The following is a 24,869-nucleotide window of genomic DNA, read 5'->3' on the forward strand; positions in this document are numbered from 1 at the left end:
GAGCATGAAATTATAGCTCAGGGAAGCCCATGGGTATGCCCAAGCCACACAACTATTAACAGCAGAGAGGAAATTCCAACCTGTGCCCCTCTGATGGTAGATCCTGTGTCCTTTCTAATGTCCCAGGGGGAAAGGTGGGCCTCTGGGATGAGAAGCCATGTGAAGATCAGAGGCCAGGGATGTCTCCTCACCCAGCTCTCCTGGGACTTTGAGGGGCTTCATGGGGTCCCATTGTGTAACCGATATCTATGTATCTGTGTGTAGGCATGCCTGGTGAATAGCGAGGGCCATGTTAAGTGTGTGTATGCACCTGTCTCGCATGCCTTACAGTATCATTAAGTAACTGCCTGGGTCTGTTCCTGAATTTCCTCTGTGAACAGGCCTTAGGGTGTACTTCCGTGGGATGCTCCTGTGTATGGAGGTGTGCGTACGACTGAGTGTCTCTCTCTCTCTCTCTCTCTCTCTCTCTCTCTCTCTCTCTCTCTCTCTGTGTGTGTGTGTGTGTGTGTGTGTGTGTGTGAGTTTCCCTGGAAATGCCTAGGGGGACAACAGGAAATGAGGCCCCCTAAGCAGTGTTCCTCACATCTTCAAGAGGTATCTGTCATGGAGGCAGGCCTGGGGAGGGGGACCCCAGGGTAAAATGCATGCTCCCAGTCTTGGAGGAGGCAATGGACCTACAGCTAAGGCAAAGGGGTGAGGAGGGGCATGGAGCCTCCTAAGAAGAAAGCAGATGCAGAAGGTGATGAAAAGCTGGGAGCCTTCCCTGTCTCTAGACTTGTACAAAGAAGGATTCTGGGAGCTGCGATCTGCTACGATGGGGCAGGTGCTGGCTCAGGTGGGAAGGGCCCTGCCTGTCAGCTTCATGGAGGAGACCCCAGTCACATGACAGATGGGACGTGGTCCTTCCATGTGCTGTTCAGACTGAGACAGTATCTGTCATCAGGAAGAGCTAAGGCGAGGTCACTGTGCCAGCCACAGGCAGATACTGTTTGACCCCAGTGTCATAATGGGCTCCCCAGGACAGACACACTGGTAGACAAGTCAGGATGGGGCCAGCTGAGGGAAGTGTTGGGGGAGGGGAGCAAAAAGGAGACAAAGATCAACAGGTAATGCAGCAAGGCAGGTGCTGGGGTTAACACGTACTCTGCAGACTTCCAGAAGTGTCCGGGGTGCGACAGACGGCGGTTCCGCTTTGGCAGTTTCTCTAGCATATCCATGAGCTTGGTGAAGGTGGGCCGCTCTTCCTGCTCGAAGGCCCAGCAGAAGAGCAGTATGTCCTGGAAGGAACCAGTGAGCCATGACTGGATCTAAGCGGTGACTTTCCTGAGTTCTCATCTAAGTCTCAGCGCCCAGGCCTTGCTCTGGCTCAGCCATTTGTGCATCCAGCTGGTCCACTTCACACCTCTCCATTAACCACCCTTCAACCCATTGATCAATCTACTCGCTCATAAACATAATCATCCTACCCACCCATCTATCCATCCATTCAATCACCAGCCACCACCCATCTATACACTCATATACACAGCCATCATACCCATCTATCTATCAACCCATCCCTCTATCCATCCATCCATCCATCCATCCATGCATCCATCCATCCATGCATCCATCCATCCATTCACTACCATCCATCCACCCATCCATCCATCCATCCATCCATCAATCTATCCATCAACCCATCCATCTATCCATCTGCCCATCCATGCATCCATCCATCCATTCACTACCATCCATCCATCCATCCATCCATCCATCCATCCATCCACCCATCCATCCATCTATACACTCATATACACAGCCATCACACCTATCTATCTATCTATCTATCTATCTATCTATCTATCTATCTATCCATCCATCTATCCATCCATCCATCAATCTATCCATCTATCCATTCATCCATCAATCCATCCATCCATTCACTAACTACTATCCTTCCATCTATCCATCCATCTATCCGTCCATCCATTCCTAACCACAATCCACCTACCCATTCGTATCCACAGTCACCCCTGCCATCCATCTATGCATTCACTCACTAGCCACCATCTGCCTATCCGTTTATACACATTCCCACCCAACCACCCATAAGTCTACTCATCATCTACCTATCCATCTATCAACTCATCCATTCATCCTTCATCCAGCATCTATTATCTATTTATATACCACCTGTTCACACCATCCATCCATCCATCCATTTGAACTTACCCATCCTCATTCATCATCTATCCCTCCAACATTCATCCACACATAAGTTATCTACACTCTCTCACCTCTATGTCCACTCACTGCCCACCCATTCATCCATCTATCTGTCTACAAAGCACAATCATTTCTTTATATCATTTCCCTTACTTATCCTAATCTATCCATTTACCATATCCCTCTGGCTCTCCCTCCTTCCCCTCTTTCACCTACCTCATGAGTCTCTTTAGTGAGCCGGGGAGGCTCCATGCTAGAAGGCCCAAGACCTGTCAAGACTGATAGGTAGTAGCTGCTGGGATTTTCTTGGCAATTTTCTTGAAAGCAAGGGATAGAAGGAATCCTGAAGTTGCTAGCTACCTCCCACTAGATTAGTGGATGACCCTCGAAGATTCAGGGGAGAAAAGCTAATTTTCATTATCTCCTTCCTCAGGAAAAGGAACCTGGAGGCAGGTGGTCTTGACAAACACTCAGGGTAATTACTGCTTTCCTGGCTTACTGGTCAGTGTTCTCCCCATTGCGTATAAGAGGATGACTACTCGCTTACCACCAGGCTCCTTGGTTTCTGTCTAGCATACTTTAAATTAGACGATGGCTCATACTATCATTAGATGCAAGGAAAATGAGTGTTAATACTGTTTGTGATATTTTAATGAATAGTCTTTTAAAAAGTAGCAGACCAGGTATTCTTTGGTTTTATCTGAAGCAGCAATCGATTGCCAAGAAGGTAAACAAGTTGTTGCGCCCCTGGTGGCAGGCACCTGGGATTGCAGGCATAGTGCTGAGAATTTGCCCTTTAAGCTCCAAGGAGGTCACTTTCTTGCTACTCTCTGGGAAAGTCTGCATAACCTTCATACCCAGGACCAAGAGATCCCAGGACTGTGTCTGCCTCTTTCCCTGTCCCTAGACCCTGCCTCTCATAGGACTTACCGAGATTTCTTTTCCCATGCCAATCTGGCTGAGGTTGGGTTTCATTCCTGCGCCCATCTGCCAAATTATTGCCTCTGCTGGTTGGGTCTTGAATGGCCACTCCCTGGCGTGGAGCTCATACCAGATGGTGCTGCCAGACAGTGGAAGAAGTTAGTGAGGCATTGCTGTGGTGTGCCATTTGTGACCCTGGGGCCCCTTTCTTCACCCACTGCACAAACAGGAGTAGCATCCTGGCTTAGGGGTAGCCTCCTGGCTAGCCATTTCCCTCTGCAATCTCTTTGCAAGGGGTTGGCAATTTGTTTAAAACCCTCTTGAAGTTAGACATTAGGCGCATTGTTTAAGAATACCTATTTTGATGTCAGGATGGATACAAATTGTACCTGAATAATTTAACACAGTGTGGTGGCCACTCGCAATTATATATTTAAATTCTATACTTGGAAACATGCTATTTGAATACTTTGTTCATGAAGTTGTCCTCTTTGGTCTTATATGTAACACTGAAAAAAGTGGAAACAGTGTAACATCTCAGTAGTAGTCAGCAGATATATTATGATGATGACTCTTTTAAATGAAACGATTGCCTGGAGATTGGTCTTACATGTAACATCGAAAAAAGTGGAAACAGAGTAACATCTCAGTAGTAGTCAGCAGATGTATTATGATGGTGACTCTTTTAAATGAAACAGCAGCATATTGCCTGGAGAATATTTAAATGCAAGACATTTTGATGGCATGAAAATTTCTCAATAGATCACTCTAAGTGTAAGAAATGGGATGATGAAGACCATATGTGGGAGTCTTTTAAAGCACTATAAATGCATGGATTTGGGAATATTATGGAAATCAACATGATGGTGAGGAGTAGTGGGCAAGAAGCTTTTACATTCATACCTGTACACTGTAAAGATGAATCGTAGTGTGGGATAGCAGAAAGAGACATACTGGTTGTGATGCAGACTGAACTAAGTCTATGCTAGCAGGATGATGTGGTGCCAATACTGCCCCTTCTCTCTCTGTCAATGGGAGAATGTCTCTGTGGGACACCAAGCATCAGGACACAGTGCTAGGATTTCTCTGCTGCGTATCTGCCATGCTGCATGCCCCATAAGTCACAGCAATGCAATAAAGGGAGAAAAGATGCTGACAGAGACTTTGACCGTGGATGGGGTGACAGCTGGATGGTATATAAATGAGGCACCATCAGCGGTGAGTACGGTGGTGGATGAGCTCTCCCAGGGAAGCTGGCATATCACTGAGCTATACTATGGCTAATAATTTCCATTCCCTGAGAAGCAGGTCTCTCACCTCAGGAAATATCTCAGTAACCCCAGGAAAGAATGTTTCCTCCCTCAACCCCTGCTCCTGGAGGAGCTTTTCTTTAAGGAACATAAAGCACTTCGGCATTCTTTTGATGGATCAAGGACTGTGTTAACTCAAATCTTCATGGGCAACTTTATTTTATTTAAACTTGTGTTTTATTTTTAATTAAGAGTGTGTGGGGTTATATGCACACAACTGTGGGTGCCTGTGGAGGCCAGAAGAGGGCATCAGAGATTCTGGGGTTACAGTTGTGAGCTGCCAGGGTGCTGGGAACCAAACTTTAGACTTCTGAGAGAGCAAAAGCGTTCATAGCCATGTAGCCCTAGATGGCCTGAAACTTGCAGAATCGTCTCCTTAGTCCCTAAATGTTCTGCCCAAGCATGAGCTTGACAAGGACAACGGCAACAGGCCACATTAAAGTTGGGAAAGCCCAGAAGTTCTCAACCCTGTGAAAAGAACCACAGCTACTAAGGATGCTGAGGGCAGGAGAAACAGTCCTCCCTGGGGAAGAACACGCCAACTGGTCATCCAATACCAAATGGTCAGTCCTGAAAATGTACCTACAAGTGACAGTACACAGATCGAGTATATTTAAGAAAATGCATGTACATACATGTGCATGTCACATATACAAGCCTGCAATAACAACTAAAAGAGAAAAGGGACCATGAATTTGAAAAAGAGCAAAGTGGGAGGAATGGGGGTGAAAGGAAAAACGATGTGATTATACCAGCTCAAAAATTAAAATAAAGTTAAAAAATAAATATTTAATGTCTACATGACGAGAGAGAGAAGGCTCCCGGCTGTGATGGGTAACCGCTTCTCAAAGCACTCGGTGGTCCCCCTTATCTGGGATTTCTCTTACCACGTTCCAACTCCTCACATTCAACTAGGGTCTGAAAATCAAATGGAAAATTCTAGAAATGAACAGCTTGTTCTAACGGTTCACTGTCCTGAGTAGATACGAGAAAAAAAAATCTGGATTTTATTTTCTCTGGTGCTGGGGATGGGACCCGGTATGTCGAATGTGGTGAGTGTACCCCTTCAATCAATGGCTTCAGTGTGGGAGCATGAAGGTCATCTTGACAGGGTCTTGGGATGAAGGCGGGGCTGGTCTGGTTTTGAGTTGCTGGGACAGAATCCAGGGCCTCTTGCACACCCTAAGCAAGCACTCCCCGCTGAGCCTCATGCCTAATGCTTGGTTCGTCATTTTACTCTGATGCTTTGATTGGTTGATGACTTGCTGGCCCTGATGGACCATGCCCTGACTGGGCTAGCTGACTCCCATACACAGGAAGGGGTTGACCAGATGACTCAGATATCTCTTTGATCAGCTGTTGACACTCAAGGTCCATGTCCCAGTCCCCCATCCAGAGCCCAGGAAATGACTTCGGCTCACGGATGGTCTTCGGTCTCTTTCTTGTGTACATGTGTGCTCATGTGGGCATGCATGTATGTGTGCCCATGCTTATGTATTTATATGCACATGCCTGTGGATATCAAAGGTCTCCCTCGGGTGTCAGTCCTTGTTATGTCCACCTTGTTTACTTGTGACAGGGTCTCTCTATGTGGCCCTGGCTGGTCTCGAACTTACTATGTAGACCAGACTGACTTTGAACTCTTAGAGATCTGCCCACTTCTACCTCCTGAGTATGGAGGTAAAGGTAGGTACTGCCATATGCTGTTTCTACCTTGTATTTTAGGCAGAGTTTCTCATTGGCCTGGAATCCATCAGCTCATGTAGACTGGCTGATAGATAGCTCCAGGGATCTACGTGTCTAGGCCTTCCTGGTGCTGGGATTGCAGGCATGCACCACCTTTCCCTGCTTTTTAGGTAGGAAGCAGGAATTGAACTCAGGTCCTCACATCTGCATGGCATATACATAGGACTTAGGCATCTCCCCAGTTCCTGCATAGGTTTAATTAAAACGAATCTGCAGCAGACAGAAGTGGGGCCTTGAGTGTGACTTGCTTCCTGGTCTGTGGACTGCTTGGTTCAAAGCCCCAGCCATAGAAGGAGGATGATCCTGGCCTGAGTCACAGATCTGCCACCAGTTGGCCACACAGTAGGTCACAGCCATCTGACCTTTCTCTTTGTGCCAGTCAATCCAGGACAGCGTGGTCCCAACTTAGGAAGGTGTTTGTGAAGACAGTGTGCTACCATGCACGTGAAAAGCTGAACGAAGGACTCGTATACTTCTGCCAGGTTCTCTGTGCTCTAACTCTTTCCTGAACATGATGTTCCCTGGCAACAGGATGCTCCTAATTGACTGGAGTCCGAGAGAGAGCAAGGGGTCCTTTGCAATCCAACAGTGTCACCAATAAATGGTTCATTAAAACTTCCTTCCTAACCCAACTTTTTTTTAAGAGGAAAATTCACTTTAAAGAGTAGAAAAGGAAAAAAAAAGTTATAGCCGAAAACTCCGGTGGGAAACCAATTACTTACTCTGGTATGTTTCATTAATTACATTTTTTTCTTCCGCTAAATTCACAGTAAAAATATACCAACTTAATTACAGCAATTTGGTTCCAGATAATGATATCTAACTAGATAAAGATCTGGGCATTAACTAGTTACAGCAAGCGATGGCTTCTCAAGGGGCTCGAAGGAGATCTAAGGACTGAGGATCTTCTTAAAATGTGCAATCTGGGGGTGCTGACAGTGAGGGCTCACTGGGGCGCTTTTCTACAGGAGACTGACTGCCTCTCTAATGCGCTTTAGGGATGACAGGTCTAATTGCACAAATCTACAAGCCTGCAGCTTCCCCCATCGCTGTTCCCAGCACTGCCTCCCAACTCTCCGAATCCATCCCATGAATAAGGGCTATTTTGGGGATGGGCACAGCATGGTTATTTAAGGCACATGGACAGCTATTTCCTGGTTGCTTCTTCTCATCTGTTGGTGGTGGTGGTGGTGGGGTGTGTGTGTGTGTGTGTGTGTGTGTGTTTGTGTGTGTGTATGTCTATGTGTGTATTATGTGCTTATGTGTCTTATATAAGTATGATTATAAATATACATGTGCAAGTTTGTACAAATGTATAGAGGTCACATTGGATATCTTGCCTCAATTTCTCTCCACCTTATTGTTTGAGGCGGGATCTCTCGTTAAGTTTAGATGTACTGAATTAGCTAGGATGGTTAGCCATTAAGTTCTAGGGACCCATCTTTGTCTGCCACCCCTGCACCCAGCCACCCAGTTGTTTAATATAGTCACTAAGGTTAGAAACGAAGGTCCTCATGATTGTGTGACAAGCAGTGACTGAACCATCTCTCTAGAGAGGTCAAAGCCACTCGGAAGTATAGCGTTGCCTAGCATGTGCAAGGCCCTGGCTCTTACCTCCAGCATCTTGAAAAGAGAAGACAAATAAATTCCAAAACTCCTTCCTAACTTAAAATGGCAGAGGGGATATTTCCTGTCCTTGAAGGCTGTCTGCACTTAGTGGCTTGCCTACAAGGAGCCACTGGAAGGAGACAGCACCTTCTGATTAACTAGAGTTGCTCTCCTAATCAGGAAACTTGAGAATGCTTCCAAACTCAGAGAAAGTTGGAAGGTGACAGACATGTGAATTTCCCTGGTCACCATCATTATGCAAAGTACAAACACGTCAGAGTATCCTGTTGCATGTTAGAAACATCATTCAAAAAGGGAAACAAATCTGATGGGCGTGATGCTGTGTAATTCCTTAGGCTTAAGCTCGTAATTGCAACAAGACCCTTTGTTGGCATGTTGGGCGCATGCTTGGGCAGCCTCCACTTGGCAGAGTGGAGCGCTTACTACAGTTGAGTGTGCCTGAGCAGCCATCTTGGAATTGGCTCTCTGGCAAATTGATGTACAAACATTGCAACAATGTAACAATGAAGCGATACACAATGAACAGATAGATGGGTGGATGGATGGATGAATGAATGAATAGGTTAACTTGTCATAGCCAGCAATTGGTTAGGATCCAGACAGACAAATGTGTTACAGTCATTCTTTCTACTCTCAAGCTTACTTGGAAATCCTATCACCTTGCCTTTGCTAGCATGTGCTGGACTCTTCCAAAGGTGTCACTATGCAGTAATCCCATACTGTGGAGGTCAAAGGACTGGGCATGGCCCACTTACCCAAGTGCAAAGACATCCGAGTGCTTGGAGAACGGGAGCTTGTCCTCTTCTGTGTCAGGGGACAGCTGGCGGATGATCTCTGGGGCTAGGTGGCACAGCCAACCGTTCTGGATCCGCAACTTGTCATCCCGCCTGGAGAGGCAAAGCCAAGATGAGACTTGTTTTGTAGCACTGATCCCAAGTCCTGGAAACACCTCAACCGATTTCCTACTTTCTCCTAGGGCATTTTCTGACTCTCCAGTATGTCTGAGACCCAGGGTGAGGCACAGAGAGAAGATACAGGGAGGCAGGTCCAAGCCACGTCCAGGTCCACACCTCTGTTCTCATGCCCATCTTTGCTCAATACCGTCCATTCTTGTTTCCACTTGTTGCACTCTGCAGTCTAATGTTACCTCTGGAACAGTGGCTCTCAACCTTCCTAACACTGTGGCTCTTTAATACCGTTCCTCTTGTTGTTGTGACCGACCATAAAATTATTTTTGTTGCTATTTTGTAACTATAATTTTGCTACTGTTACAAATTGCAATGTAAACATCTGTGTTTTCCGATAGTCTTAGGTGATCCCTGTGAATCGCTCAACCCCCACAGCAGGACACACCCCACAAGCCGAGAGCTGTTCTAGGGGAGCTATGCAAAAATCTCACAGATTAAAACTTCAAGTCCCCCAAATAGTGCATTCTCATAGATTCCTGGCACCAGACCTGCAATTGTGAACAAAACCAACAGGGTAAGAGCCCCTGCAAGTAGTCAGGAAAAGACCAATTTTCAATGAGTGAATTAAACAGAAAAAGGCCACATAGTGGTGAACAGAACATGAAGAATCACAACGGAACGTATATACAAATGTGGGACAAATCTGAGCTAAGTACTATGCAGCAGAGGATCCAGCCCCATGAACAAAAATATGGTATCTTAACCAGAAGGGAAAACGAAGGCAAAGACCCAGGGAAGTGCCCAGAGGAGAGTTCTGGAAACCAACAGATGCCAGTGCACAGGAAGGCAACATGTGGTCCACGTAGGAATGATTTTAGGTGGCACTGTCTCCCCCCACCTGCCCCTCACCCCATTATAAACAACAGTGTAGTGAACGTCTGTAGGTAAATGCGGTGACTGTCCCTGTGTGTCCATCCCTATCTCTGGGATAAGTACCCAGAGGAGGAGGCAGGCCAGGTTGTTCCAATGCTTTGTAAGTCTTCAGTAGACCCGAGCCTTCCACTGGGGATACATGACTAAGTGGCCCTTGCATAAAGTCTTCAATGATCAAAGATTACTAGAGAAGGGGCTGCATACTCTCTCTCTCTCTCTCTCTCTCTCTCTCTCTCTCTCTCTCTCTCTCTCTCTCTCTCTCTCTCTGTTCCTGCTGTGGTCAGAGAACAACTTGCAGGAATCAGTTCTCTCTTCCTAGCATGATGGTCTCAGGGTTTGAACTCAGGTCACCTGACTTGGCGGCAAGCACCTCTACCCACAGAGCGTCTCACAACCCCTGATTCCACTTTAATTAAACTTGAATCTGCACAGCTACACCTGTCTGGCTGGCAGCCCAGATCTAGATAACGATTTACTAAGACCATTTTTTTAAAAAAAATAAAACAACTTAAATGTATTTTAATAAGTGACTTTTAACACGGCCATAAATAGAAACTAGTATTTTTCCAATACACATTAAAATGAAGATAGAACATACTTGTTCGTTCTTTCTTTAAAAATCCATTTGCAGCCTACACTCTCAGAGACCTTGGGCATAGAGAAGAAAACTCTTAATGAGGTGGCAGGAGTTTGGGGGTTCAGGGTTCCAGACTTGCTGACGCATTTGCTAGTTGGCTGAGGGGGGCTAGGAACATTCTCGACATGCAGCTCTCCGAGTTACGCTTTCTTCTCAGAGGGTACACGGTAGATCCATCTGGATAGACATAGCTATCGAGAGATTCCCTAGTCAGCTGCTGAAGGAAGGAGACTGAGCTGGGGGGTATCACTGAGTTTCAGTCAGGTACTGTGTGTGACCCGAGGCTCTGCTCAGGGTACCCCTCTATCCAGCACAGGGGCCAGTCATCCACTCCCTGTATTCCTATACAAGGAGCCAGATGCAGTCAGATGGCCACCAAGAAATCTATTCTAACTCAGGGCTTCTCATCCTGAGTGTCCTACATGACCGCAGATGCTAATCTGTCAGGTGGGACCCTTCTGTGCATTGTACCATGTTTCATGAGACCCCTGGTCTACACACACACACACAGACACACACACACACACCCCACACTAACTATAGCAATGAGAAATGTCTCCAGGTCCTTGAGCAGAAAAAAACAGCCCCCACTGAAAGTTACCCATTTCATACACATTAGAGAAGAGAATGATCCAGATTCCAGTGTCAAGAATTTCTGTATTGTAAATGAAGAACATGATACTATGTGTCTCCTGCCAATACAGAGGGCCCAGACCCTATAGCAAACCCTGGGCTTGGCAGAGTTGAATGAGATCTTTCTTCTAGAATCAAGAACACCTACTGGCATATAAGGACTTAGGTACAAATTTTGGGCTTATTAGCTATGAGGCCTCAGGCAGACTCTGGTCTCCATTTTCCCATGGGCCAAGTGGGCACATTCGTTTACACTTCAGATAACTACAACAATATGAGAGTGTCTAGTTTAGGGCTCTGTCAGCTGCCAGGGCTGTGTGACTACTGGGTAGAAATGATTACATACCACATCCCACACACAAATACATCTGTTTATCTGGAGGACTCGGGAATGGGGTTGCGATTGCAGTCCAAAGAAAGAATGTCTACGTCAGAAGAGGGAACTTAAGAACGAGTTAGACAACCTTCCCCGAGCATGGCCAGGACTACAGAGACTGGTGGCCTGTGTACCCCTGGGACAGGAGATGGTGTGGCAGGCATACAAATAGGGCTGGCATAGGCACATGCCTGGAAGAGGGTTAGGAACCAGGCTAAGTACAAACACCCCAGGGTGTCCCTGTTCCCACGGCAACTGGCCCATCAATGACGAGCCCAAATCATATTCATTATGGTTATTATTATGATTAATAACAGGCTGTGTATGGCTGGCACGGCAGGGCTGGCATCTGAAATGACACTTTCTCTAGAGGGTGGCAGAGCAGCTGTTTGCAGGGATCTGCGTGGTTACCTCAGTGCTTCCAGTCCAGGTAGGTCTCGCTCTGATGAGACCTACTGTGTGCCATGTTACCTGTCGGAAAAGGGGTTGCTTGTAAGCTCACCCGCAAGGGATTCTCTCTTGACTGTATAGGTAAGAAGACAGGGCTCGACCTGGCTAAACCACCTGCCGAGGGCTGCCAAAGTGATAAGTGCATCATGCTACATCTGTGTGGTCACTTCTGAGACTAGACCCTTCCCTGCAGCTCTCTGGAGTGTTCTAGGGACAGCAACCCCGAGGTTGAGACACAGTCAGCCCCTCACATCCTGGATCGTAGGTCTGAAGTACAGTTGTTACTCTATATGAAGTCCTGTTACCAATACACTACCTATTGCACAGGCTCACGGCATCGGGCGCACACTCAGTGAACGTTAAGTCCCTGTCATCTATCCTGTGGACTCCCCTGGTCCCCCAGGTTCTCACGCTAAAGTCTGGACTCTCAATGTGACCGTCACTAAAGGCAGGGCTTGTAGGCTCAAGCTTTTTATATGACACAAAAGCAGAAAGAGGGGCTACTGGGGAAAAGAGAAGGGGCCAGAAAGAATGGAGACGCACAGAGAGGGCCGTAGGAGGCTGAATACGAGCGGAGTACACGATACAAAGATGTGTGCACATCACAGTGAAACCCGTCACTGGGTACAAGGAATGTGTCAGTAACTTACTCTTCGTGCTACATCTTTAGTTTTAAGCCTTTGAAGTTTATTTCTTAATTTATCTGTGGGAGGCGGGAGGTGGAGCGTGCGTGCGTGCATGTGTGCGCGTGTGTGTGCGTGTGCGCGTGTATGAGTGTGCGTGTAGAGGACATTGTAGGAGTTGGTTCTCTCCTTCCGCCATGTGGATCCTCAGGACTGAACTCAGGTCATTAGGATTGACCTTTACCTGCCTAGCATCGTCTTACTAGTGTGTGCATGTACACGCACATACTACTGTATGCCGTGTATATGTATAGGATGCATATGTCTATGATGTATATATGTATGTGTATGAATATGTGTATGTGTATATGCATGTATAATACATATATTATATAATTATATATGTGTAATGTATAATTATACAATTCATATATATACACATAGACATATGTGTATGTATTATATATATGTATATATACATTTTATATGATTTAACTTGAGCATAGGAGACCTCAAAGTTTGCCCCCATGGTAACAGACTTCTTCCAACAAGGCCACATCGACTCTAACAAGGCCACACCTACTGATGGTGCTACTCCCTGTGGGCCAAGCACTCAAATACATGAGTCTACGGGGGCCACACCTATTCAAACCAACACACGGGGACTGTGGCAATGCTGTGACATGTCTGACCATGCTGTTTGTTGGAGGAATGTGGAGGACTTTGGACTTTGGACTAGGGAGGGAATTGGGCACTTTAAGCAGGGCTAATGAGCTCTCCTAGTGGGAGCAAGAAAGACGGTGCTGGAGGCAATTTGAACTGTGGGGGCCCAGCTCAAGAAGTTCCAGAGGGGAAGAATATTAGTAAGTGGCCTAGAGGTTGTTATCGTGGTATTTTGGCAAAGAATGAGGCTGCTTTTAGTTCCTGTTCTAAACATCTGCCCGAGGCTAAATTGAAGAGTTTTAGATTAATGGCCTTGGGAGATCTAGCAGATCTATAAGGAAAAGGAGCGAGCTGGACAAAGAGAAACACAAGTGGATAGTTAGAGGAGAAAGGAATAGCAGGAAGTGTACTGGAGCTGAGTCCCACACTCGAGGAGATAAAACGTTTAAAGAAAGACCTGCTTCAAAATGAAATAAAGGGAGTGGTGACCTCAGGGAGAGACCCTACTTCTGGTACCAACTTCTGTCTTGGTCAAGGCTGCCATTGCCATGATAAACACCATGACCAAAAACTTGACAAGGAAAAGGTTTATTGGGCTTACACTTCCACATCAGAGTTCATCATCAAAGGAAGTCAGGACAGGAAATCGAACAGAGCAAGAACCTGGAGGCAGGAGCTGATGCAGAGGCCATGGAGGGGTGCGGCTTACTGGCTTGCTCCCCATGACTTGCTCAGCCTGCTTTCTTGTGGAACCCAGAACTACCAGTCTAGGGATGGCCCCACCCACAATGGGCTGGGCTATCCCCCATCAATCACTAAGAAAATGCCCTATAGTCTTGCCTACAGCCTAGTCTTATGGAGATATTTCCCCAGTTGAGGCTCCCTCCTCTCTGCTGACTCGAGATTATGTCAGGTTGACACAAAACTAGCCAACCCAGAAACAAAGGCTAAACATGAGAGTTTTGCCTCTTTCTTTGCTCCCTGCTTCTCTTCTCCAAGCTCTCCTCCATCTATCTGAGAGAGAATACACGGATATAGTGAGAAGGTAGCCATCTATAAACCTGAAACAAAACTCTGCAGAAACAGTCAGCCAGGCCTCAATCATGAAGCCTGAGAAAAGGGAGAAAAGTACTACCTGTGTACTTTGTCAGCACCCACCTCGCTACCTTGCTAGAGTAACCCCAGTTGATAAGTACCCCATGAAGGTCTCAGTGGCCACATGCTGCTTGGCTGAACAGAGACATAGACTTGTGAACTTGGGTTTCATAGTCACCTTGTTGCCTACTGGTTTGACTGCTTTCTCACCTCAGCTCCCATCAGCCACCCCCAAGCTGCTGGGCAGGGCTCCAAATGTTCAATGGTGTCTCCTAGGTCACCTGCTTGCTCCTGTTTGGCACTGTTCCTGAGACTCCACTATGTCTCCCGACACTAGAAGGGCATGGTGACGAGAGCCAGGATGGGACAGAGATGAAGGGGTGGTCATTGTCTGGACAAGGCAAGAAAACGTCTTTTCTTTAAAATGGCTGGGTTTCTTTGGTGGCATACTGGGTCTCTAGGAGTAGTAGAAGGGAAAAGTGCCCAAGTCTCCCTCTTCTCCTTTCCCGCCTCTGCAGTGTGGTCTCAGCAACAGAGCAGAAGGAAGAATATAGTCAGAGACTCTTGCCCCACCTGCTGCAGTGAGGCGGGCAGGCAGACGCAGACATGTGTTACATTGTAATTGTGAAGTGGTCCGCAAAGGCTCACTGTTAGAGGCTTGGTCCCTAACTAGCGATACTCTTTTGGGAGGTTCAGCTGGGTAGAACCTCACTGAAGGAAGTGAGTCGCGGGTGCTGTGAATCTTCCAGGGATTACTTCCTGTCTCTCATTTCCCACTTCCTGTCAGCCATGAGGGGAAGAGGTTCCTCTTCCACCTGGGCCCTGCCTCCATGATGCTTGCCCCAGAGCATGGGACCAAGCAGCCACACTGAAATCCAAGAATCTGGAAGCCTTGATAAAGCCTTCTTCCCTTAAGCTGTTTGTACCAGGTGTTCTGTTCACCTCAAGGAACAGCTCACCAGGAAGGCCGGATCTAATGTTTTGACCAATTCCAAATCTAGTTAAAGAAAACACTTATCCAGCCTCCATTCATTCCATGTAAATACTTGGGTTCACAGTGACGTCACCAACAGCGTCCCTAACCTTGCTCTGACTCCAGGACCCTGGGACACAAAAGTCAGTGTGATTCTCTTGGCAAGCCAGGGACCTTGGTATTGCTGTGGGGGTAGAGGGAGGAAGAAGCCATACATGGTCCTTCATGGACTCCCTCCCTCCTCTGTTTATTGCTCTGTTTGCTTCCCTCTACGCATCTTAAGACCATAGCTAGTTCTAGAACCTGTAACATCCCTTTTAGATGGGATGGGTGTGTGACACCTGAAAACAGAAACCAAGGCTGCTGGCTGAGTGTTAGCACACGGGTCAGAAACAGCTTACACCATGTTCTGTTAGATTTCAAGCACTCCAGACTCAAATTCAAAGGTAGCTCACAGCAGGGAAAAAGTCAGGAAGACAGGAAGATTCCCCTCAGAGAAATGTGGCTCTCTAGAATGGCAGAAAGTTAACCACCATGAGAAAAATCACAGCGCTGTCTCCCTGCGGAGAGAGGCCGTTCATTCCATGATGCAGGGTTTAAGATGTGTGCGCGCACCGGCTGCGTGTCTGTCTGTGTGTGTGTGTGTGTGTGTGTGTGTGTGTGTGTGTGTGTGTGTGTGTGTGTGTGTGTGTACACAGCACACACTCCAAGTTAAAATCCTCGAGGGCAGACCTTTTGAGTTATAGGCTGTTTATTTGGGCTCAAGCTGTTTCTCACATGGTTGACTCAATGTGGCTGGCTCTGGGGTGAGTGGCCTCTGAGAGTTAATTACTCAAAGATGGCTAATCATTCCCTGGGTGATCCTAGGGAGGTCTATGCAAATGTGTGCTAATTACAACACAGCAGGACAGCTATTTGCCCTGTATCTGATGCTACTCAGTGTCTTGTGCTGGATGCTTGTCCGGAGTCCTGTTTCCGTCGTTACAAGGATATCATGGTGGAGACATTTTCAAATACACAAGGAAAACTCTAATTCAGAGACTGCTCGCCACAGACTTGGCCACAGCCACAAGTTAAGAACTGCTGCTGGAACCCCACTTGGCAAGAGTGGGCTGACCTAAAACCATCGCTCTTAGCTGTCTTTGGTTGCTGGACTAAAATTAATTCCTAAGACAGCTTGGAGCTTGGAGCTTAGAGCTTGGGTGACCCCCAACCTAGAAAAGCCTCCCCACCCCCAGAACAAGAGCTTGTGAGATTTAGGGATCTTGTGGCACACTCTGAAAGGTCCCACTTTCAGGACAAGTGAGCAAGGCTCACGGAATCAGGAGGATGATTTTGGTGACCCTCACTGGCACGGCAGCCTAGCCACAACTTTCAACAACCGTAAGCTCAACCTACAATCCAAGTCACTTAAGACATTTGGGGTACACCCCCGCCCTGTGATGCTCATTTATTAAGAACCCCTCTACCACCTCTTACCTGCCAGCCTGCAGCACCCCAGAAATGCTGAAGAGCCCGAAGTCTGTGATGACCACTTTACCGTTGTCGTAGAAGACATTCTTCGATTTGAGGTCCTTGTGAAGGATGCCCTTGGCATGGAGATAGCCCATGCCCTGTAAGAGATGCGGAGACAGGGACTCATTAGAGACAACCCCAGCACTTCCTTGCCACTCTCGCTTGCAACCTTAAGGGTGGCAGAGTGTAGGGTCTACCCACGGAGCTTGGGGAGAGGGGTGGCAAAGTGCACGTGAGTCACAGCCCACCATCACCCTCAGAGACCCACAGAGCTGTCTCTAGAGCCAATCTGCTTCCTGTGCATAAAGGAGGGAAGTGTCTCTGAAGGAAAGAGGAGGGACACCAGAAAGGATGAGGACACCAGAGAAGGGAATCCCATCAGTCATTTCCCCTCAATTCCTATTTTAAAGGGGGCCTCGCTCTTCCTGTTACTCAGAACACAGCCCCCAAAGAACAACCTGAGACACTCAGGGGACTTTTCGTGACCCCACATCAGGAACACAGAGGGAGAGTTATTGGCGGTTTAGGTCAAGAGTAAACAATTAGAGATTATTCTGACTTATCTTTGTCTGGGTGAGCAGTTCCCACACATGTATTCTTACAGCCCACTCCTAAAACTTCCAACAGGAACTGAGGTCGAGTTCAATCCACCAAGAAGGCAGCTACTCTGGATGGCTAATCTGATTTCATCCAAAGCAAGCCCCTACCCCCGACCCCTGGCAACTTGATGTTTCTCCAGCTATGGAGAGACAAGATGACTGGGTGTCATGGGAATTCCAGGACAACAGTATAACTGTTGCTAATGGTAGCAGTCTGAATCTGAAAGGTCCCTCTCAGGTGCATGTTTTAAATGCTTGGTATCTGACCAGTGGCACTGCTTTAAAAGGTTCTTAGGAGGTGGAGCCTACTGGAGGAAGCAGGGTCACTTGGGGCAGGTCTCTGGGGGAATGCTATCCCTGATCATTTCCTGTCTCACTTTCTGCCTTGTGGACTACGGTGACATGAATCATCTCTGTCCCAAAATGACAGGAGTGTCATTATGAACCAGATGCTGTCCTCGCATCTTTCTCATGACACCGATCTAAACCATGAACCAAAATGAGCCTTTCCTCTTGTAACCCTTCATTCAAAGCGACCCTGAAGGAATGGATCCACCATCCAAGAGAACTGAGAGGCTCGCCTATACCCCTGGCTTTTCCCTTTACCCCAGTCTCTTGGTTATGAGATGCCAGCCAGAAAACACATTTGGGACAGTATCCCTAAGGACCATATTTTCACAGATTCTTTGTACATACCACCTGGTGTTTCTCAGACTAAATCTAATGTCTCTGAGGTCCAGATTGACCCAGACCCTGAGTCTTAGGATCCTTGAAGGGACAGGCAGAGGGGGCTGAATCTTTCTAAGTCCAGATGGGGGTCCCCGCAACTCACTATACCTTAACAATCTCTTGTGCAATCTGCCTGGTTTTGTTGACATCCAAGACAATCTTGGCGTCCCTCACCACGGAGTAGAGTGTCCGTCCCTTACAGAGGCTGCAAGGCAAAAGAACAAGATCATTTGTGGAAACGACTGTTAGTGGTGAGAAAGACGGTCCACAACAGTCACCGGAAGTCACGAAGAGCTGAGCCAATGTGTCCCCATGATGCCCATGTGACATTAAGAGGCCTTGCACTGAACCCCACAGCCAGTTCTGGGGTGACAACTTGCAAAGATGTCTTTGTAGATTCTTTAAGAATGTCAGGTGTAGAAGCCTGCAGGATCCAGCCAGGTCCAGAAGTGCCCTGTCATGGTTTGAATAAGAATGACCCTTCATGTATTTGAACATTTAGTCACCAGGAAGCAGAACTCTTTAAAAGGATTAGAAGGCTTAGGACATATGGCCTTGTTGGAGGAAGTGTGCCACTGGAAGTCTGCTTTAAGGCTACCACATGCTTCCCTCCATGATGATAATGGACTAAACCTCTGAAACTGTAAGCCAACCCCAATTAAATGCATTCTCTTGTAATAGTTCCTTTGGTCAGTGTCTCTTTACAACAGTAGAACAGCGACTTTCCCTCCCAACCCTGTGTGTGTGTGTGTGTGTGTGTGTGTGTATGTGTGTGTGTGTGTGTGTATGTGTGTGTGTGTGTGTATGTGTGTGTGTGTGTGTGTGTGCATGCAGTGAATGCCTGTTATTGTGTGTGCAGGTGGGGCACATGTGTGTATACAGGTGCACATGCACTTGTATGCACATGCATATGGAAGCCAGACAACAACTTTTGCCGTCATTTCTCAGATGCTAACCACTTTGGTTTTTCTTTTTTCTTTTCTTTTCTTTTCTTTTCTTTTTCTTTTTCTTTTTCTTTCTTTTTTTTTTTTTTTTTTTTTTTTTTGAGGTAGGATCTAGGTAAGTTTAGGCTCACCGTGAAGGCTTGCATGGCTGGTTGGTGAGTCCTAGGGATCCATCCATTTCTGCCTCCCTACCCCTGAGATTATGTGTATTTCTTTATATGGGTTCCAAGAGATCAGAATCAGCCCTTCGGGCTTCTAAGCCCAGCACTGAACCAAACAGGTCACATCTCCAGCCCCCCTCGCCCTTTTAGAGACAGATTATCACTATACAGCTCAGGCTAGCCTTGAATTCACAGCGCTTGGATTACAGGCCTGTGTCACCATGCCCGGTTCCCAGCCAGCATCTCGAGGGAAACACTGATAACTTTTGGTCCCTCACGCCATTCAGGGACCATGCACGCCATGCACGTCTGCTATGTGACCCTGCTGAGAGACAGGAGCAGTAGAGCTGTGGCTGCTGTATATCATCAGCAAACGGTACATTCAGTCTTTTTGTGTGTGTGGGGGGCGTGTCTCTAGGAACAATGGCACTCAATCAGGCACCTGTCTAGACGGAGGGCATGCATCCCACCTGCAGGCTCCTTGAGTTTGTTTCAGGGACTGGTAGTTTAGGATGAATGGCGGGCTGAGAGAGGGCATTGTGTGCAGCGGCAGCCCACTTTTCACTCTGCAGCCCGCCTGCCTGCTCCTTCTCATCCTTCCTGGTGAGCCTGACTGCTGACAGACACGGAACAGGTGCCATGAGGAGCCACCAAAGGAACGAGGGAATGATTAAACGGACGAGTGAATGATGTCTCCGGTCGAGCCTCCAGAAGCCAGCATCGGATGCGAGAAGCATGGAAGTCATCGTGATAATTAACCTTCCCTCTCTATAAAATGAATAGCTTGAATACATTTCTTTTCATTCACTGTCTTATTGCTCTGGGCACGACACTTCCTCTTCTGGTGTCAGTTCAGCCTTTGCTGCACACCAGACCTGGCTGGCACTGTTTGCATCCCTTGGGTAGAAGGGAGAGTGTTGGAATCAGGATGCCGGTTCAAATCCCAGTCGTGCGCCTTGCTTCCTGGAAAGCCTTGGGATGGGTTACTCAGTGCCTCTGGGTTGTAGCTTCCTCATCTGTCAGAGCAAACCTGCTTTCTGGATTAATAGAAGGGACTGTGTGATATACAGTCCTACCTGGTGTCTACCATCTGAAGGGAAGTCCAGCCTACTGGTTAGGGGACAAAAGTCAGACTCTAAGGGATTAGGCTTCTGATCTGACCCACGAGTAATCATGGGTACTCTTGACAAATAAGTTGGCTTTTACATCATAAAGTGGGGACAATACTTCCCGTACCACCCTAAGTCAGGTGTGTAAAAAATGTAGGCATCGTTCCCTCCACAGCACACAGTAGGTCCTCAGGGCCGCCTTTTTGATCAATAAAATAGTGACCACATATGTGCAAAAGGAGAAACGACATGTTTATCCGTGTATCCCTTCTGGCCCATGTCTCTAGAATGTCCATCTGTCTTGTCTGTCCACCCATCCATCCATCCATCCATCCATCCCATATCACATTTACCTAGGGCCGTGATCTTCAGCGGGGACTAATTTCTTCGCCTGTCCGGGGTGAGGTTCCAAGAGCAGCTGACTCACAGGCAGGCTGAGTCACCTGTTCAAGGTCGCCCAGCGCAGGAGCAGGAAGTCGTCTAAGATGACTCAAGGCTGCCCCCTCTTTGCGGGCACAGCCGCAAGTCTGCTGAGCCTCTGCGGCAGGGGTGGGGGAAGGGCTGGCTGAGCAGCCAATTTGGCTCTGTTTGACATTTAAGTATCAGAGATGGAAGGCCGTGGGTGGATTCCCTCCCCTGGATACCTCGTTCCTCAGCGGCCACCTACACTCATTATAGACCAGAGTCCTCCCTCCTGCACACAGAACAGGGAATAATTACGCCAGGCTCCAAGACTCCCAGCATCTACGGTTCAGGATGACCGCGTGAAGTACCCTTCTCGGCCACCATGGACAGTGGCTGCTTCCTGTCTCACTACGCTAAGTTATCTGAGGATGCTGGCCAGAGTGGACACTGCTGCAGCCGTGATTTGGCTCATCTACGAATGCCAATATGCAGATAACCCATGGCCGACAGTTCCTTTCCTGAATACACGCCCAGTAGACACGCACGCCCACATTCACCCTCAGATACAAGCTACGACATGACAAAACTCTAATGGCTTTTATGCCCTGAGGATCTTGGTTTCTTTTAAAACAACAAAGCGCAGAAATATGTCGGGAACATGTTTTAACCCCAGGTTTGGGATATGGGGCTGCTTCAGATTGTCCACAGCAGCAGACCGATTCGCTCCTTGTTCTAGAAGGGGAGGGGGTGCGATTTTTACCAGCTACAGATTGTTTCTGCGGATGGCGTGACATTTGGAATTCTGGGGATTTTTGAGGGGATTAAATAAGTGCTAGGGTCGTCCTAGTTGGTTGGTTGCTGTTGGTTGTGGCTTGTTAAATAGTCACGCGCAAGGAAGAAACAAGAAAAAAATTAGATATCCTCATGGCGAAGGTCAAGCTTGCCCCAAGGAACTTGACACCCCTAATCACAGGAAGTAGTCTAATGACGACGCTGTCGGCCTCTTCCCCCTCTATCCCTTTTTCTCTCCTACCTAGTGTTAGGGGGTGAAAGGGTGGAAGAAGAGGGGTGGAGAAGGGTGGAAGAAAGAACCCACAAAGTAACCAACTATACTTCTACCCTCGTTCAGTCTGGAGGTGATCTAGGGCCCAAATAACTGTAGCCTTCCCCAGTTCCTGTGCTGATGTCCTTAACCCCCCAGTGTGATGGCCTGGAGAGGTGTGAACCGGCTGGGATGGTGACATGGAGCCTCAGGCAAGTGTCACCAGAGAGTTCATTCAGTGACTTCACACCACACGAGGACACAGTGTGAGCTGGCCTCTTGGCCTCGGACTTCAATCTCCAGATAGATGACAAAATGTCTGTTCTTTATAAGCTTCCTGGCCCACCCTACTTTATCACAGCAGCGGGAGCTGAGCAGAGCCAGTGTTCATCAACAGAAACTGGGGATACGATGAAAATGAGCCACCCGACAACACGTGGTCACACGGCCGTGTGAAATGAATAGAACGCTGGTGAGGTAAAGCTCACTATATGGAAGGAGTCTCGTGAGACTGTTGGAAGAGTCCACGACTGGCCTGAGTGCTGGAAGCCGGAAGAGCGGTGCCAGTGTCTATGTGTGTGTTTATGTGTGTCTTCTGAGTGTGTTTGTCTGTGTGTCTGTGTGTGTATCTGTCTGTTCCTCTGTGCACATCTGTGTGTGCATCAGGAGAGCTGCTTTGGAAGGGAGAGCATCTGGGAATATGCTGGGCTATGCTGCGTGTTTTTATCTGGGAGCCGAGAGCACAGATTGCCGCCATGTTCTGCCCTGATGAGACGGGCACTTTCGCCTGTGGGTCTTCATTTGAAAAGAAAAACAATTAAAACGTATGTGAGAGGAGCTGGGAAGATGGCCAAGGAGATAAAGTGCTTGCCTTTGTAAACACAGGGACCTGAGTTTGATCTTCAGAACCAGGGAGGCAGAGACAGGGAAGTTTCCTGAGCTAATGGGTAGGCCCAAGCCAATGAGAGCCCTTGCAACAAAATAAAACAAAACAAGCAAAGAGCAGCAACAACAAACAAGGTGGGGCGCTCCTGCCAAAGTTGACCTCTGGGATAGCTGAGGGGAGAAAAATCCAGGCAGCTCAAACGTCTATGGAACTGGCTGGCTTTGAGCTGGGAATGAGGCTGACCACGGGACCCTGACAGACACTTCTGGGACAGTTAAGTAGGTGAGAATGGAGAGAAAAGACCTGGGTTTCATACTTGGGATCAGTGTGACCTCCACAAGTCCTGCGAGGTCTATCTGGGTCATCTTCCCATTTTACAGGGCCAGATACTGAGACCCAGGGTGGGGAGGACAAACCCACCCACACAGCCACATGTCAACACCCACATAAACATCTCCCAGCTTTTCTCTGGAAGCCGCGCAGCTGGAGAGAGAGAAAGCTACAGAGCAGCCCCAAATCTGTACAGTTATTTACAGCCAGCTTCGTGGCATCAGGATGCGAGGGGAGTCACAGTATCTGTAAGATGGGGCTCACCATGTGGAGCCTGCATCTACGCTAGGAGGAGGGGCTACATTTTCATGGCGTTTCCAAGACTCCAAGATACACATTCATATTTAGCATCTCAGGGAGCAGGGCGTACCTTGCAGATAGTCACAGGGCAGAGTACCAGTGATGCTGTCTGTCCCTCTTGATAGCACACGAACAAACGGTGCATGTGCCCGTGGAGGGCAGCTCTACTCCAAAGATCAGGAAGCCAAGTGACAAAAAGGATTTGCTGTCATTGTCACTGGGGAGGGAGACCCAGGCCTCAAGCACCATGCAAAAGAGCTACATTCCTAGTTCTCACCTTTTGGGGCTTTTTATTCTGAGATAGGTTACCCTTAAGTTGCCCAGGCTGCCCCTGAGCTCCCTCTGTAGCTCAGAAACCTTCCTGCCTCAGCCCCTTAAGTAGCTGGGATGATAGCCCTTGGCCACTGGGTCCGGCTGAGATGACTCTCTTCAATTAGCAAGTTTAAACTTGGCATTTACTTATTGCATCCAATAGATATTGATGGATATCAACATCGTGAAATAGCTAATTCAAAACCATTAGCATACGCAGTACCTTAGATACGAATCTTGGGCTAAAAATAAACGCCGTTCTTAGTGATGATTACATGTGTAAAAATGCATCAGTTACCATGACAGACAATGGATACCTTGACTTAGTTCTAAGGAATTGTACGTGGTTAGACCCACACCTCTCCGGGTCCCTCACCCATCCCTGCTCTCCGTCCACCTCACATCACTTTCCTACTCCAAGTGTTTGAAATTTTCTTTCTTTGCTTCAGGGTAGAGATCTAATTTACGCATGTTAGGCGAGCGCTCTGACACTGAGTTACATCCCCAGCCTGTGGATTTTGAGGACGTGGCTGTCTGTGTAGCCCAGGCTAGCCTGGGACTCCAGACCCTCCTGTCTCCGCCTCCCAGGTGCCGTGATGACAGATGTGAACCACCACACTTGGTTGAGCATGACTTCTGAAGGCTTTCCTGTAAGACGTTTTCATCTTCCCTGTCTGTCTCCTTCCCCTGGGCAGAGCGTCTGTAGGCTCGCTCACTGGCGGGTTGGGGACGAAAGTGTTTAAATGGCTGAAGAGCATCCGGTCTGTTCACCAGAAGGCTCAGGCTGGCTCCATATCGTTCTAGAATGTTTTGTTTCTGTGCCTGTGACTCCTTGACAAAAATCGACACGGTAGGAAGGGTTTATCCTGCTTACAATTCCAGGTCACAGCTCGTTACTGAGGATGGTGAAGGCAGAAGCAGATCATGTTATATCTGCCATCAGGAATGGAGAGAGGAGAAACCTGTCTTGCTTGTTACTCAGTGTGCTCTCTCTCTCTCTCTCTCTCTCTCTCTCTCTCTCTCTCTCTCTCCTTTCTATTTCTCTCTCTCTCCCTTTCTCCCAACCCCTTCCCCTCTCCCCTGCCCCTTTCCTACTTCCTCTTCTCTCTGTCTTTGTCTCTGCCCCCCTTCCTCCCTTCCCCTCCCATCTCTATGTCTCTCTTCTTCCCCCCTCCCCTTTCCCCTCCTCCTTCCCTACTTCCCCTTCCCCTTCTCCCCTCCCCTCCTCTTCTTCTTCTTTTTCCTCTCTCTCTCTCTCTCTCTCTCTCTCTCTCTCTCTCTCTCTCTCTCTCTCTCTCTCAGTCCAGGGCCCAGACTGGGTATGGTCCACATTCAGGATGGCTCTTCCCATGTCAAGAAACCATCAAGACCCCCACACCCACCCCACAGACATGTTCACAGACTACTAACCTGACGCTAACAGTCCCTTATT

At 47.8% G+C, this 24,869-nt stretch overlaps 1 protein-coding gene across 2 annotated transcripts in view; it reads right to left on the bottom strand.

Moving 5' to 3' along the window:
* Nucleotides 1-24,869, bottom strand: part of Ksr2 (kinase suppressor of ras 2) — a 385,977-nt gene that overhangs the window by 10,501 nt on the left and 350,607 nt on the right. For both annotated transcript variants that reach the window (XM_006249485.5, XM_017598534.3), the window contains exons 15-19: nucleotides 18,057-18,153; nucleotides 16,585-16,718; nucleotides 8,570-8,701; nucleotides 3,139-3,268; nucleotides 1,144-1,277 (exon numbers count right to left, since the gene is read on the bottom strand). In XM_006249485.5, coding sequence (XP_006249547.1) covers nucleotides 1,144-1,277; nucleotides 3,139-3,268; nucleotides 8,570-8,701; nucleotides 16,585-16,718; nucleotides 18,057-18,153 — 627 coding nt within the window. The remainder of the gene's footprint in view (nucleotides 1-1,143; nucleotides 1,278-3,138; nucleotides 3,269-8,569; nucleotides 8,702-16,584; nucleotides 16,719-18,056; nucleotides 18,154-24,869) is intronic.

The sequence above is a fragment of the Rattus norvegicus genome, chromosome 12 (assembly GCF_036323735.1).
Source record: "Rattus norvegicus strain BN/NHsdMcwi chromosome 12, GRCr8, whole genome shotgun sequence".
Taxonomy (NCBI): Eukaryota; Metazoa; Chordata; class Mammalia; order Rodentia; family Muridae; genus Rattus; species Rattus norvegicus.